The 13,369-nt window shown below is 42.1% G+C and overlaps 1 protein-coding gene across 1 annotated transcript in view; it reads right to left on the reverse strand.

The window, feature by feature from the left end:
* Positions 1 to 13,369, reverse strand: part of LOC119902189 (receptor-type tyrosine-protein phosphatase S-like) — a 68,662-nt gene that overhangs the window by 34,590 nt on the left and 20,703 nt on the right. Inside the window, 2 exon segments of the mRNA XM_038718201.1 lie at positions 3,345 to 3,533; positions 13,201 to 13,342. Coding sequence (XP_038574129.1) covers positions 3,345 to 3,533; positions 13,201 to 13,342 — 331 coding nt within the window.

The following is a 13,369-nucleotide window of genomic DNA, read 5'->3' on the forward strand; positions in this document are numbered from 1 at the left end:
CCAAGTGAAACTTATTATGATAGATAGTTACAAATTTGGGGCAATTTTACTTACAAAAATAAGTATTTGCTATCCTGTATAACAATGAAAATATCATGTAGCCTACTCACTAAGGGAGAAAACTATTGTTTCAAGAGGAGGTTCTTAGCTGTGTAGCTCCAAGGCCATCAGCGCTTTCTCATAAATTATAAGCAAAGAGTAGAAAAACATTTGCATAGTGTTTATAAATCATAATTAGGGATCTATAAAACACTCACTACACTGCTCCCTCTGGCATATTTCTAATATTTCTGTTGGACATAGCACAGCTTTAAAAGTGTCTTATTTTTTTTGTATCTATTATTTCACCTGCCTCCATGCTGCAATCACACCCACTGCAGAGTATTTTACACAGAGGCAGTCACACTGGTATTCTGCATGCACACACCTTCACACAGGTATTCTATATATTACAGTGGTAAGAATAAATTTTTTACACATCAGTAGGTTACTGGAAATCATGTATAAATATTTTATGTAATGTTATGTACTAGGAATGGGTGTAGGTGCTAAAACTGGTCTCTGCACAGAAAATGGGCTACAGCTACCTACAAACATTACAAGTGACTTCTCACTAAACCCCATCCCCTGAATTGCTTTTGTCCGTGTTTTTACAACTCTGCCTCTGATAGGTCAGTACTCATTGCCTCTGTTGGTTAGGGTTGGTTAAGGTTAGGGTTAGCCAGTTGGAGGCAGAGTATGGGGCAGGACGTGATGCAAAGCTGGTGTTTCTCAAATGAGATGTGTACAAACGTAAACTGCAAACATTAGCATGTTTGGCAAATTTGCTTAGCCTACTACCTAACACAGAAAAACTAATGTAATGTTATTTCCAAGGCTACAGAGCACATCATTTGCTTATATTACATTATTTTGTCAGAGTTACAGGTTCTTTCCAGGGCTGGAACAGCCAGTGTATTAAATTACCTCAATGTGTGGGAGACGATCCAACATGTTACGCTATCAGAGTTTGGACTAACGCTAGCGACTCTGTCCTGCTCTTTATTGGATTTGATTACGTTCCAGCAACCCCAGCCAAACCAGTTATCTGTAATAGCATTATGTTTACCCAGCTTATCAGTAAGTCATCATCCTAAAAGCCCTTTCTCTTGTAAAAGTGAAATTACAAATAATAAACCACAAATCTAACCTCTGTTGCTTAAGTAGGTTTATCTATAACCCACCATTTAAACAGGATTTTATTAAAACAACCTAACAGTTTGATCTTACATTTTCCTTTTCATGTAGCACTATAGGAAGTAGCTCTTCCTTGCAATACAAAACATGTCTGCACTTTATATCCATCCTCTACATTTTACTTTTGCCTCGGACATGTAGCTTTCCATAATATATGGTATGGAGTCATTAATTGCATATTTGAGACCGCTTTATGTGTTTCTGGTTGTGAGTCTGCTGGAGACACTTTTTTAAAAACTTAACTCATGGAGTTAACAATAGCTAGCAAGATAAAGCTGATCAAATCTGTTTGTTACAATCATTTCAGTTGTTAAACTCAGTAGTCTAGAAATGAGAAGCCTGCTTTTGTCTACTTCTCTGTGAAATGTGAGGCCCACTCTTTAAAAAACAAACAAAGTAATCACTGTAAACTGCCAGAACAGATAGCTTGACAGATGTGGCATCAGTTACTATGGGAGGCAGGGCTTAAAAGTAGGGTTGCACAATATTACCAAAATGTAATATTGGGATATTAATATTGCAATAACAATATTAATTTCTATACATATGTACACATATGTAAAAACACATGTTGATGGGCCCTGATACGTTTCCCCTTTGATCTCTGTTGTGTCGTTGTCTCTTATTTTTTCCCTTTCTTTTCTTTCTCTCCTCTGACTCACTTGGCTTTTCTTTTTTATCTTTTTCTCTCTCTCTCTTTACTAACACGCTGTCGAAGTATGCAGATATGTCAGGTGGTATGCTTCAAATGGTATGTTTCATAGACTGTATATAAAAAGTTATGTTTGTGTAGTCAACCCATACACTTTCATGTTACAGGGCAACGGGCCAATGAAACATGATCATTATATAGCGGTTTCTAGCGGGCTCTAAATCGAACACAACTGACCCACACAGCTACGGACTCACCTCTCCACAAAATAAACAGGAAATGGCATACTTTCTGTGACATTTTCGATACTATATTGTGCAACTTGATATTGCAATAACTATATTGAGTCAATCTATTGTGCACCCCTACTTAAAAGATTTTAAAGTGTGAGACTTAAATTTGTTTAAACAGCGCCATGGCATACTCTGCAAATGGGGATGTAGATACAAGGTTGACAGAGGGCACTAGTGATCAGTGAAGGATATTGGCTGACAGCAGGGAGATATCTGAGCTGGCAGGATGGAGGAGCACAGAGAATATGGATGAAGCAACAACAAAATGGTTTCGCCTCACCATCACTTTCATTCCCCCTGAGGACGACAGAGTGAGAATGGCTGAGAAAATATGTATCTGGCTACTCCAGGAGACACTGTATCATCTATACAGAAGAGCATAAACAAAGCTGAACAAACTGTCTTAAGCACAAGATGTGATTCCTCTGTATTTATTCCTCGATCTGTCTGTACAGACGTATTCTTCTCACCTCGCTTCAGTGGCAAAAAAACTTCTCTTCCTCTTTTCCCTGTTTCTGTCTCTGCAAATTCATCTTACATTCAGATTTTAGGACACTGAGCTCATTTCACACAATTTCAGGCTGGGCGGGTCAAAAGATAAGAGGAGCATCAGTTAAATACCTAATGTGAAGAAACTCCTGTCTCTGGATCTATTGATTTTGCGATCTGAGAAAGAAAATTATGGTTGTGGGATGGTAGATTGATTATTATATTAAGTATTTATTTCAAAGAAGATTTACTATAATTGTGTGTAAATTTTTAACTTTTTAACCCACTTATAATAAGTGAAGCCTGGCATTTTGCTTCCCAATTGCTGTTGTTATAATTTTCAATCCACAATGGAAAGAGATTTGTGCCTTTAAAATGCCATCTTTTTATAATCTTTTCTCCCAAATGTTAATAAAAACAGCATTTTTTTCCTTCGTTTAAGGATGACACAATTATCCTTTTATGAAATTGGCTTTAAAAAGGTTTACACCCCCAAAGGATGTAGATAAACTCAGAGAGGAACATGTAATCCCTCAATCCTAATTAAAACATCATAATCACCAAATTTAGAGCAACAGGGATTTTACCTGATACAGATGCTAAGCTTTAGATGCTCTGTTTGTTTACTTATTATAAAAAGACATTATCTGGCAATAATTCTTTGTATATCTCACCTGATCGGAGCTGTTTGATGCGACCCTGGCTGATGGTGGGGTCAACTGGCAGGAAGTCTTTGAACCAGGAGATCTCTGGGTCGGGTATGCCGCTGGCAGCGCACAGCATGGTGGCCGTCCTCGTACGCTCTACCACCTTCAGCTGGGGACCCATGTCTATACTGGGGAAGCCAAATGGCAACAGGTCCTCTGGAAGGATGCAGACAAAGAAAGAAAGGATTCAGAATTTACAGTTGATATCAGCATTCAAAATTCATATCAAGTTGTCAAAAATGGCTCTTGTAAACAAGACTACGAGCCTTTAGCCATACTAGTGGCTCTATAATGCTTAGGCAGAGCAGAATTAAATGTAACATCAGCATGTTAACACTATAGTACTGCATTTGCATATTAGCATTGATGCTAAAATACCAGGATGTCCTACTACATCCAGTCGCATTTTGCAGTATGCAAGCCAGCATGCTTTTCTGGCTTTTCTGACCCACAATCCTCTATGCAGCATGAGTATAAACAAGAGAGTTATGATGAAGTAGTATGTCCCAACTATATGAATACTACATGAAACAGGACACACTTTGTAAGGGCAGCTGCAGTATGTACAAAAAGTAAAAAAGAAAAAAGTATGCGATTTGGAACGCAGCATTCCTTTTCAGGTATTTGGTCATAAACCAAAGCATCGGAAACATTGATATTTTGACCCAATGATGGCGCTGAATGAAAAGTTAATGGATCATTAAAGGTATTAAAAGTTATCTGGATAGGGGGCATGAATGTCTGTACCGGATTTTAAAATTTCACAAATGCTGGACCAAAGTAGTGGACCACTGACAGTCCAACTGTCTGACCGACATTGACATCCCTAGAGCCACGCTTCCAGCATGGCTAAAAAGAGATAATGATGAAGCTATAAAGATAGACGGAAGCAGAGGGCTGTTGTTGGGGATCAGGGGGGTTAGATAATGTGAGGATTGCTCATACTTTATTTTGGAGCAAATCCAATGGGAAAATAATGTGTATAGTGTGTAAAACTTGTGTATTCCTTTTTTTTGGAACAGTTGATTTGCATTTTTTTTTCGAAATACAAACTGGTTTATCTGCCTGCACAGAGACAGAGTCAACCACGCCGTGCATTGAATCCCTACTTTCCTTCTTCTGTGGTGAAACATCAGACTTGCTCACACACAGTGATGTGAAAGCCAACCCCCAACTCCCACCTTTCACATCTGCAGGCCCTTGTAAAGTAAAGACACTGGCGATGGCAGTGGAGCCACAATATTCTTCCTCATAAAACCCACATGTTTATTCCTACAGCTAGCTATTCATTAGGTGATCTAGCAGGCTGTCAGGAACACAGCTAGGTTCTTGTGTGTGTGCGATCGTGCGTGCGTGCGTGACAGGCCATATTAGTATAAACATACCACCCAGTCAGCAGGAGTTACTTAAGTGCCGACACATTCATGCAGACGCACACATACACATACAGTATACCCCTAGAAACACAGGTGTTTGGTGGCGGCAGAAGCCAACTGTGAGTTTGCCATGGTGTGGCTGTGTGGAATGTAGTGGTAATGATTCCTGTCTAATAACTATGCAGAGAGCTGCTCAGAAACAGCAGCGGCAATTAGAAGCTGGGATCAAGAGGAGGGGCAGGGCACTGGGGGTAATAAGGACTTGTTAGCGGTAATTGTTAAAATGTACCAACGATTAGAAAGGCCGATCTGGGATGTGTCTGCATGCTTCTGGATATGTCTGATTACATTGGTTAGGGGGGGCAGTGGATAAGTGTCTCTGTGTGTGTGTGTGTGTGTGTGTGTGTGTGTGTGTGTGTGTGTGTGTGTCTGTGTGTGTGTACATATTTGTTTCTATAGATACGTTCTTATTAGCATCTTCACATATTTGTGTAATGTGTGGAATTATGTAAAGAGACACATCCACATATATCCAGGAAAACGAAGGCGTGTGCACGCAGAAAAGCAGTTGCTTTCTATCTCACATACACATTCTCATACAATTTCTCTGGTGAATGGGATTAAGCATCTCGGTGACAACAGTCCAGATGGCCAGACACGTAATCAAGCATCCATCAGCCTTCCTGCTTCCTCCCCTACTTACCCTTTCAACCACTCTATCTCTCTCGCAGATACACACAGACACCTCCCCCCATACCTGAAACTATAATTAAATATTCCACTTTGCTACAGCAGCAAAGCAATTATCAAGATGGCAATTTCCTTGGCTAATAAATCAAACCCACGGGAGCCTCTTGATTGTCAAGCACAACAAAACACCCTAAAAGTTTGCTAGCTCGAACCCTTCATCACTGACAAATTTGGAGCCATACACAGTCCGAGACACAGACTGTGGCCCCATCAACTGTCTCTGTGTTTTTCCTCTGCTCCTGTCCTCCTCCGGGCCCCCTGCTACCTGACCACATGACAGACGTGTACCATCTGTTTCCACACGCTCTGCAATGGGGATGAGAGGCTGAGTGGAGATAGGATCTATCGCTCTCTTTCCACAGTCGTCAGCCTTGGAGAGACCCTGACAGATAGGAGGGAGCTGAAGCTGCTGCTCATGGCGTGGCTGAGAGGAGGAAGGAGAAGAGAAATGCCACAAAAGGCAAGCGAGTACGTCAAAGCTCAGAGGAGAGTCTGGTGATGACGCAGAGTCTGAACGCTATGGTCAGAGCTAAGGTGTCAATCAGGCCTCATACCAACCTTCTGGTATCAGCCAACGGAGAACCAAGCAGAGGGAGGGGATCACCTACCTCCCCTCTACACTGTATCAGACCGATCAATGCTAATGATCGCCCTGAATGGAGCCCAGTGGTACGGCCATTGACTAAAACAAGGAGGATGAGAAAGGAAGTAGAGGGGGGGAGATCAATAGGGAGGTCAGGAGGCAAGCTCCCTCGAGGCGAGGAATATGCTAGGGCTACATCTGCTCCCCTTTGCCCTACCCCAACCCCATTCCTCTCCTGAGAGGGTTCAGATGGTCTTTTTATCACCCCGCCGGCCACCACTACATGGACTCCCTAGCTGTTAATTAGAGCACGCCACTGCAGTGGCCTTGGGGTGTGTGTGTGTGTGTGTGTGTGTGTGTGTGTGTGTGTGTGTGTGTGTGTGTGTGTGTGTGTTTATAGGGGGCCTGTAATCTGTGCAAATAGAGTTTAGGTGGACCTTGGACTGAATCATTACAAAGAGGTAGGAGAAATGGGGAGAAAGATAAATAGATGGATGGATAGATAGATTTTTAGATACTGCTATACTGTGAAAACAATGATAACTACTTTTAATGTCTGTTGTTTAGGGATGAAACTACTTGGTTATTGTTTAATTTATGAATTCACACAAAATAGTGTAAACTATCCATCACAATTTCCCTCCAAACTACTTTTTCAACAAGAGTTCAAAGTCTGAAATGGAATTAAGAAAAGAAAATTCCAATAAATGTCACATTTGTAAAGCTGGAATCAGCAAATGTTGGGTATTTTTGCCCAGATACAATCAGCAATCAATTATTCATCATCAGCTCATCGTCTTAGTTAATTTGTATGTAATTGGTAGTATGTCGTCGCCTTGGCACCTGGACTCCTGCATCAATTGTGTCTTTACATTAGGGATGAGACAGTTACCGCTTTAACAATAAACCATGAGCTGTTGCAGGAGGACGATGGTGGAAATGTGAGTTGGAGAGAGGAGATTGTTGTGTAGTAATAAATAAATAAAGTCTTCCTAGCAGTTCCAATAAACCAATAATAATAATAATAATAATAATAATAATAAATAGGGCACAGGTTTAAAAATACAGAAATTATCCTTTAATCAAAGAAAATTGCTGCAAAAGGGGGCAATATTTCTCATTCAGGACTACTACCCACTACTTTACAGCAAATGCAAGGTAAGTTAATTTTTAGCTGAATGCATAATCTGGAGACTTTGGAATGGGGGAAAATTTATGGCTAACTTGCTAATAGCTTTCAGTTTAACTGCTCTTGTAAAAACCCTACAATTCTTTTGTGTTGGGTGAAGACTCTTCACTGTTCATTTAAAATTGCGCATTCCTCGAATTGGTTGTGTTCCAACAGGAGAAACGCTTTAGGCTTCTATGTATTTATGTGAATTGTCGGGCTCATTGCAATTACTATCACTTATAAGAGTCGTTTGTATTTATGTAAAGTGTGCATGGGGTCATTGCATAATTGTATGACTTTATAACATCTATTCTAATATCCGATTTATACCTAGCACCAGGGACATGCCCAAACACACAGGTAGCTACGGGGTTTCACTCAATGACACTCCTGAAAGTGACGGCTTTAAAATCAGTCGCTCTCCCCTTACCCACTCACTGCACCTCAGAGTTAAACACAGCTTTCATCGGTCTTTTCTATGTTTTCACTGGAACTCTGCATCATATGCAACATATATGTTATTTTAATAATAAAGACGGGGATGTATTTTCATGGGGGAAAAAAAACAACATGCCCCCCTCTGTTTTTTTTTTGTTTTTTTTCCACAAATCGCACACTGCCTAGTACCATAATGGAAACAGACATAGATATGTGACCTGGGATCCTCTCTTTCATTGTGTCAAATAAACTAAAAACTATTTTAGCGCCATTTAATGCTGATGATGAGAAATGAACTTCTCACACCTTTCTCATCCTCTTATCATGTCATGTAATCAGTGACAATATATTCCAGATAGACAGAGAGAGACACACAGATAGATCGAAAGGTAGAGCACACTAACACAGCAGCCGACACTCTGTGCTGCAGATAAGCCAGCAGACAGATAGATGTACTGGACACTACAGTTCACTGGAGAGGAGAATAGGGAGCTACAGGTATTCAGCTAGGCTCCTGGATGAGTCAGCGGTTGCTTGAAATAGATACTGCGGGCATGGCCTTGATCACACTTTTCACCAAATGAATCATTTATCAAACACAAACACTGCAACGCAAAAGAACCGCTTATTTTCATCTCCTGGCTAAATTCATAAGACAGCCTGTGGAAAAATGCGCCATGTGTATATAAACACTGTGTGTGTCAACAGCGTTTGGGGGGAACTTTGGCAAGGACCAACCAGCATTGTTCCCTGGAGCTTTGTGTTTGTGTGTATTTTTGTGTATCAAGAGGTTGAGAGCGTACATTTTGGCCTGGCTATGTTTGCAGAAGGGCAATCAGGCCCTGTGCCCAAAACCAGTCGGTGGAGCCAACCGAATCTGGGCAAATATACAATTCATGCATCCGCGTGCCCCCACACACACACACATAATGCATATGATGCAAACAAACAAACATGGATCCAGGTTTGCTTTTCCTGTCCCTATTTGTATTTCCTTCAGTTACCCAAACACATATCCACACGCACAAACACTCGTTTCCCCACAGAAAATTATCATTTGTTCTGGTTAAGAAACAGGTCGCCTATTCATCTTTCAGTTTATTTCACTGGGGAACGGGCCTGTGCATGAAAGAAGCCCAAATAAAAGCTGATCTCGGGGTGCGTGATTCAGGATTAATCCGCCCGCGCTCAGCGGTCTTTAGAGGCTGTAATGCTTTGACTCCTATAGACTGCAGGAGGGCTGAAGGGGAGCACTTTAAATGCTAATGGTCCTTTATGATAATAGATCACAATACAATGCAGAATCAGACATAGCATCGTAGATCACTCCCACCAAGACCCCACCATCCTGAGCACTACTTTGGCTCTACTCACAGATCCAGCAGCCGAAGACTAAACACAGTAAACATGATGATCCCATACGTAACACTCTATTACATCAAACACGCATGAAGGATAGACTGCAAGAAGAAGGGAAGGAGGGAATAAAAACGGTGAAGATGAGAGGGGGTATGTATGGTGAAAAAGCTGGTTCTCCACTCAAGGAGTGTAATCCTCTTGCAGACTGAGTTGATACTCTCAGTTGTTTCCAGACCAAAATGCTGCTTGAGCCGCCAGCCTGCCAATGCAGCAGACGCCTGGGGGGAACCACTGATCTGGCTGTTGTTCATTTGAAGGGTGTTTGCCGTGGTGGCAGAACATCTCTCCTCCCCACTTCTCTCTCTCTTCCTCCCCCATCCCTCGCGCCTCCCTTTCTCCTAAAATGGGACACTGGGAGGTGAGTATAATCAGGATTACTCTGCACAAACCAGCCATACACACACACACACACACACACACACACACACACACACACACACACACACACACAAAAAAATCTATGTGCATGCATTAACCGCGTACACAGTCATGAAGGTTGTGCGCGCACACACACTGAGTATATACATGGCTGCAGTGATGAGAATCTCTCGCCCACTGGAGGTTTTTAAACATGCAGAACTGCAGATATTCACATCTCCTGAAGGCGGAACAACACAACTGCAGTGTCCATAGGAAAGAGCAGTTTGTGTGGAAAGGGGATGGGTTGGGTTTGGAGGGGGTGAGCAGTGAGCCTGTAAAATGCAAAGGCAGGAAAAGAGTGAGAGAATTCGGATAGACAGTGAGGGCCAAGCAGAATAGGTGGCAGAGAAAATGAAAGAATGAATAAAACAAGAGAGAAGAAATTAGAAACGGATGTCGCTGTGGGCCAAAGTGAGGCTGCTAGAGCCAAAGACAGTAACATTTAGTCAGGAAAAGAGAAAGGAGGAAGAAGAGTAGGCAGTGGGATGGGAAAGGTGGTGACGTTGAAGTCACAAAAATCTCCCTGACCATAACCTACCACATCTCCATCCATTAGGCAGCCTATACAGCAGCTCATATCCTGTGGCCAACCACAAGCCCCTCACGGTGTACAACATTGCTATTAGTGTCGGTCAAACATAAAAAAAAATGATACATGCAAAATGATGAGATGAAACCGATCAAGGGATGAAAAGTCTTTTCAGTGGAAAGGTTTGGTCAGTAATGGAAAGCCTTCTTTCTACTTCAGTGGCTGCATGTTGGACCTTCTCTCCAGTGAACCGTGTTTTGAAAAGACTGACCCAAACACAATTTTTGCAGACTTTTGTGCACTTAACAGCATTCTTGGATGACATGATCTATCATACAGTATATCACTCAGCCTATAGTCAATTGCAGGGCTGGATGGCTTTGAAAGCATACTGACAAACAGCCCAAAACATTGAGTTATGTTTTTTCAGTAACAGAGTTGTAAAGTGGGAGGAGATAGGTCCAAAAGTAAAGATCCAAGTATTTTTCTGCATATAGTATGTCAGGTGACTTGCATTTGGAGCACCCCAAGGCAAAAGATTAGCAACTGTGTTAGAAAATATCTGACTATTTGAAACAAAGTCAAAGGCACTAAAGATGTCAACCATGACTCCCCAAGGAGCTTCGTGGTAATAAAAATGCCACTAACGGCAGGCTACTAGCAGGCAAAGGCTAGTTTACGCTTTGCAGAAACCCAATAATACATTCAGCAGTTTAAATCAGTTTCTGGATCAATTTCAGAGAAATTAGGTGACAGTGGTTTTGTTCCCAATAGCAATGATGAAGCATGGTAATTTGGTAGCACTATTGGTTCGCACCTATAAATGGCTTCTTCTCCATACCAATTGCTGCTGAAGCTTATTGGTATTGTAATATTTGCAACCATTTGTCATAACAAGTTGAAAGACAAAACATGATTTCTGAGACACAACGCTGAAATTATTAAAGCTTAAGGCCATACCATAAACCTATAGTATCCTTAAATGAGCCAGGACACACCTGTGTCTCTATGGCAACATGCAATAGGAATCAAAGGTTTGGTGAACAAGATTCACTGTCATGGTATATGTAATTTTATATTAAGATATCAATAAATATTATGATACAGTAATTTTCGTGAAAATTAAATACCTAAAGATTATAGGTATTTCATAACACATTCATTTATAAAACATAAAACAGCCCTGCTCATTGATTTGTCAACATTGCCCACAATGGCCTAAAACAGATTTTAAAGGGACACCAAATGGCAACATCTGTCGCTCACTGCCCACCATACACAGTAGGAAAAAATACTTCAAGAACCATCACTTCTGTCTGCAACCTGCCTGCATCCTTGTATTTGAAAAATGTAACTATCATGGCTACTAACAGTTCTATGATGCTATGGCAATGGTGGCGCATGTAGATGTAGCAGCTTGTTTTTAATCAGTTTTTTCTTTCCGGCTTTATTGCCGAAACACATATTACCTTTAACAGAAATACAGTTATCGGATAAGGAAGCCAGGGTTTGAATTAAAGAGCAGCGAACCTTGAGACGATCCATCCGGTTAGATTAACCGGACCAAGCACCATGGCGGGTGCTGTGATTGCCCCAGAGGAGAGGATAGAGAGCCAGGATAGGAGCCATGCTGGCCCAGCTTGGCTGCTCCTGGCTAAAGTGTGGTCTGGACGAAATGGGACTCAGGCGGGAAATCAGAGACTGTTTTGCTCACATCATAACAGAGACCTGCTCCGTCATCCCGGATCAAGCATTAGGCAGGCAGACCATGTTTCTAGCCGACAGAGCGCAAGACTCTGGTAAGATAAGAGCAGGGGGATTCTGTATTTCCATCGATGATGCTTGGTGCTCAAACGCAGTCAAAGTGGACTTTTTATGTGAAGATGAAAACCATATTATCATCACTATTTTGTTGCTGCTGTTTACATGGTTGCAGATGCAAATTCAAAAAATGCATTGAATTATCTCCTGGGTGCCTACGTGTATGTATATATTTACATAACTATATCTATTATGTTATTTTATATATTACTTAATTTGTGCGTAGCTTGAAGGGACTACAAACCTTCATTTAGTTGAACCTTGTGTTGTATATTGTCAAATAAACTACCTTGTACTCTGTTTACTGCACAGAGCACATCAGCGGATTAGGAAGAATCAAAGACAGCTGATTCTAGTGTCACAGAGGGGACAGGGGACGTCAAGGTACATAGACCTCAGTAAGAGAAAAGTCTACACAAACAGGAACCGGCATACAGGGCCACACACTCCGAGAGGCTCGCCCTCGAGGTGTAGTTTATGTGGTAATGTGCTTTAGATTGGGGCTATGTGTGCAGAGATGATGGGCCGGGTAACAGATGGACAGGAGTCTATTCCCTGGGCTACCAGCCTTCTGCTTACCACACAGCCCTGCCAACTCCACAATCCTCATCCATCTCCCGCACTTCTACACACCCCCACTCCTCGAACATCCCATTTCATCTCTATTGTTTCATGCCATTCTGTTGTACTCAACTTAAACCCACGTCCTCACCCTCCATCATACTCCTCCTCACCTCTCCTCGACCTCTTCCTCTATCTTTCCTTCTCTTCCTCAATTTCCCCTGGTGAAATGGGTTGTCTGCCAAACCAAGGCCTAATCCCCTGATCTTTCTTCATGTAGTAACAGCCCGAGCAGCCATCCCTCTATTTCTTCGTCCTTTCCTGCTGTGCTGGGCGAATGGCCAGGGCTCGGATCCCAGCCCTGCAGCCACATGCTGCAAATTTAGTTCATTCAATGTTGGAGCACCACATTAGATAAGTTTTCCTCCAAGGAGACAGTGTACATTAGGTTAACACCCTCACTCTAGCCGGGAAGCACAGTGATTACAGCAAACTGGGATGCTGAAGTACCCTTTAGCTAGCACGCTAGCTAGCCTTCTCTGTGGCCAGATCACGCTCTGTCGCACTCAAGAGGGACTATAAAAAGAACAGTTGACTGCAGCCTGCTGTGGAGGAGGGTGTGGCACGGCTCTATTGTCACATCTACAACTGACAGCCCAGGGAACCGGGGACGATGGTTGAAATAAGGTGTGTGCGCATGAAAAAGAAAGCCCCACTCAAGTGGAAAAGGATGAAGATTGTGTGTGTGTGCTGACCTCTGATAATGGCCAGCTTTGCAGTGACAGACACCTCTCCTTCACTGTTGCGTGCCACACACTCGTAGATGTTCTCATCTCTGGGTGCTCTGAGCGGTTGTATCCTCAGCACGGCACCGGCACCCTCATCAAACTCTACAGTCTGGACAGCCACAGAACCACAGAAAAA

This window comes from Micropterus salmoides, unplaced genomic scaffold, assembly GCF_014851395.1.
Source record: "Micropterus salmoides isolate LMB-PRFRI ecotype aquatic unplaced genomic scaffold, ASM1485139v1 Ms_hic_scaffold_14, whole genome shotgun sequence".
Classification (NCBI taxonomy): Eukaryota; Metazoa; Chordata; class Actinopteri; order Centrarchiformes; family Centrarchidae; genus Micropterus; species Micropterus salmoides.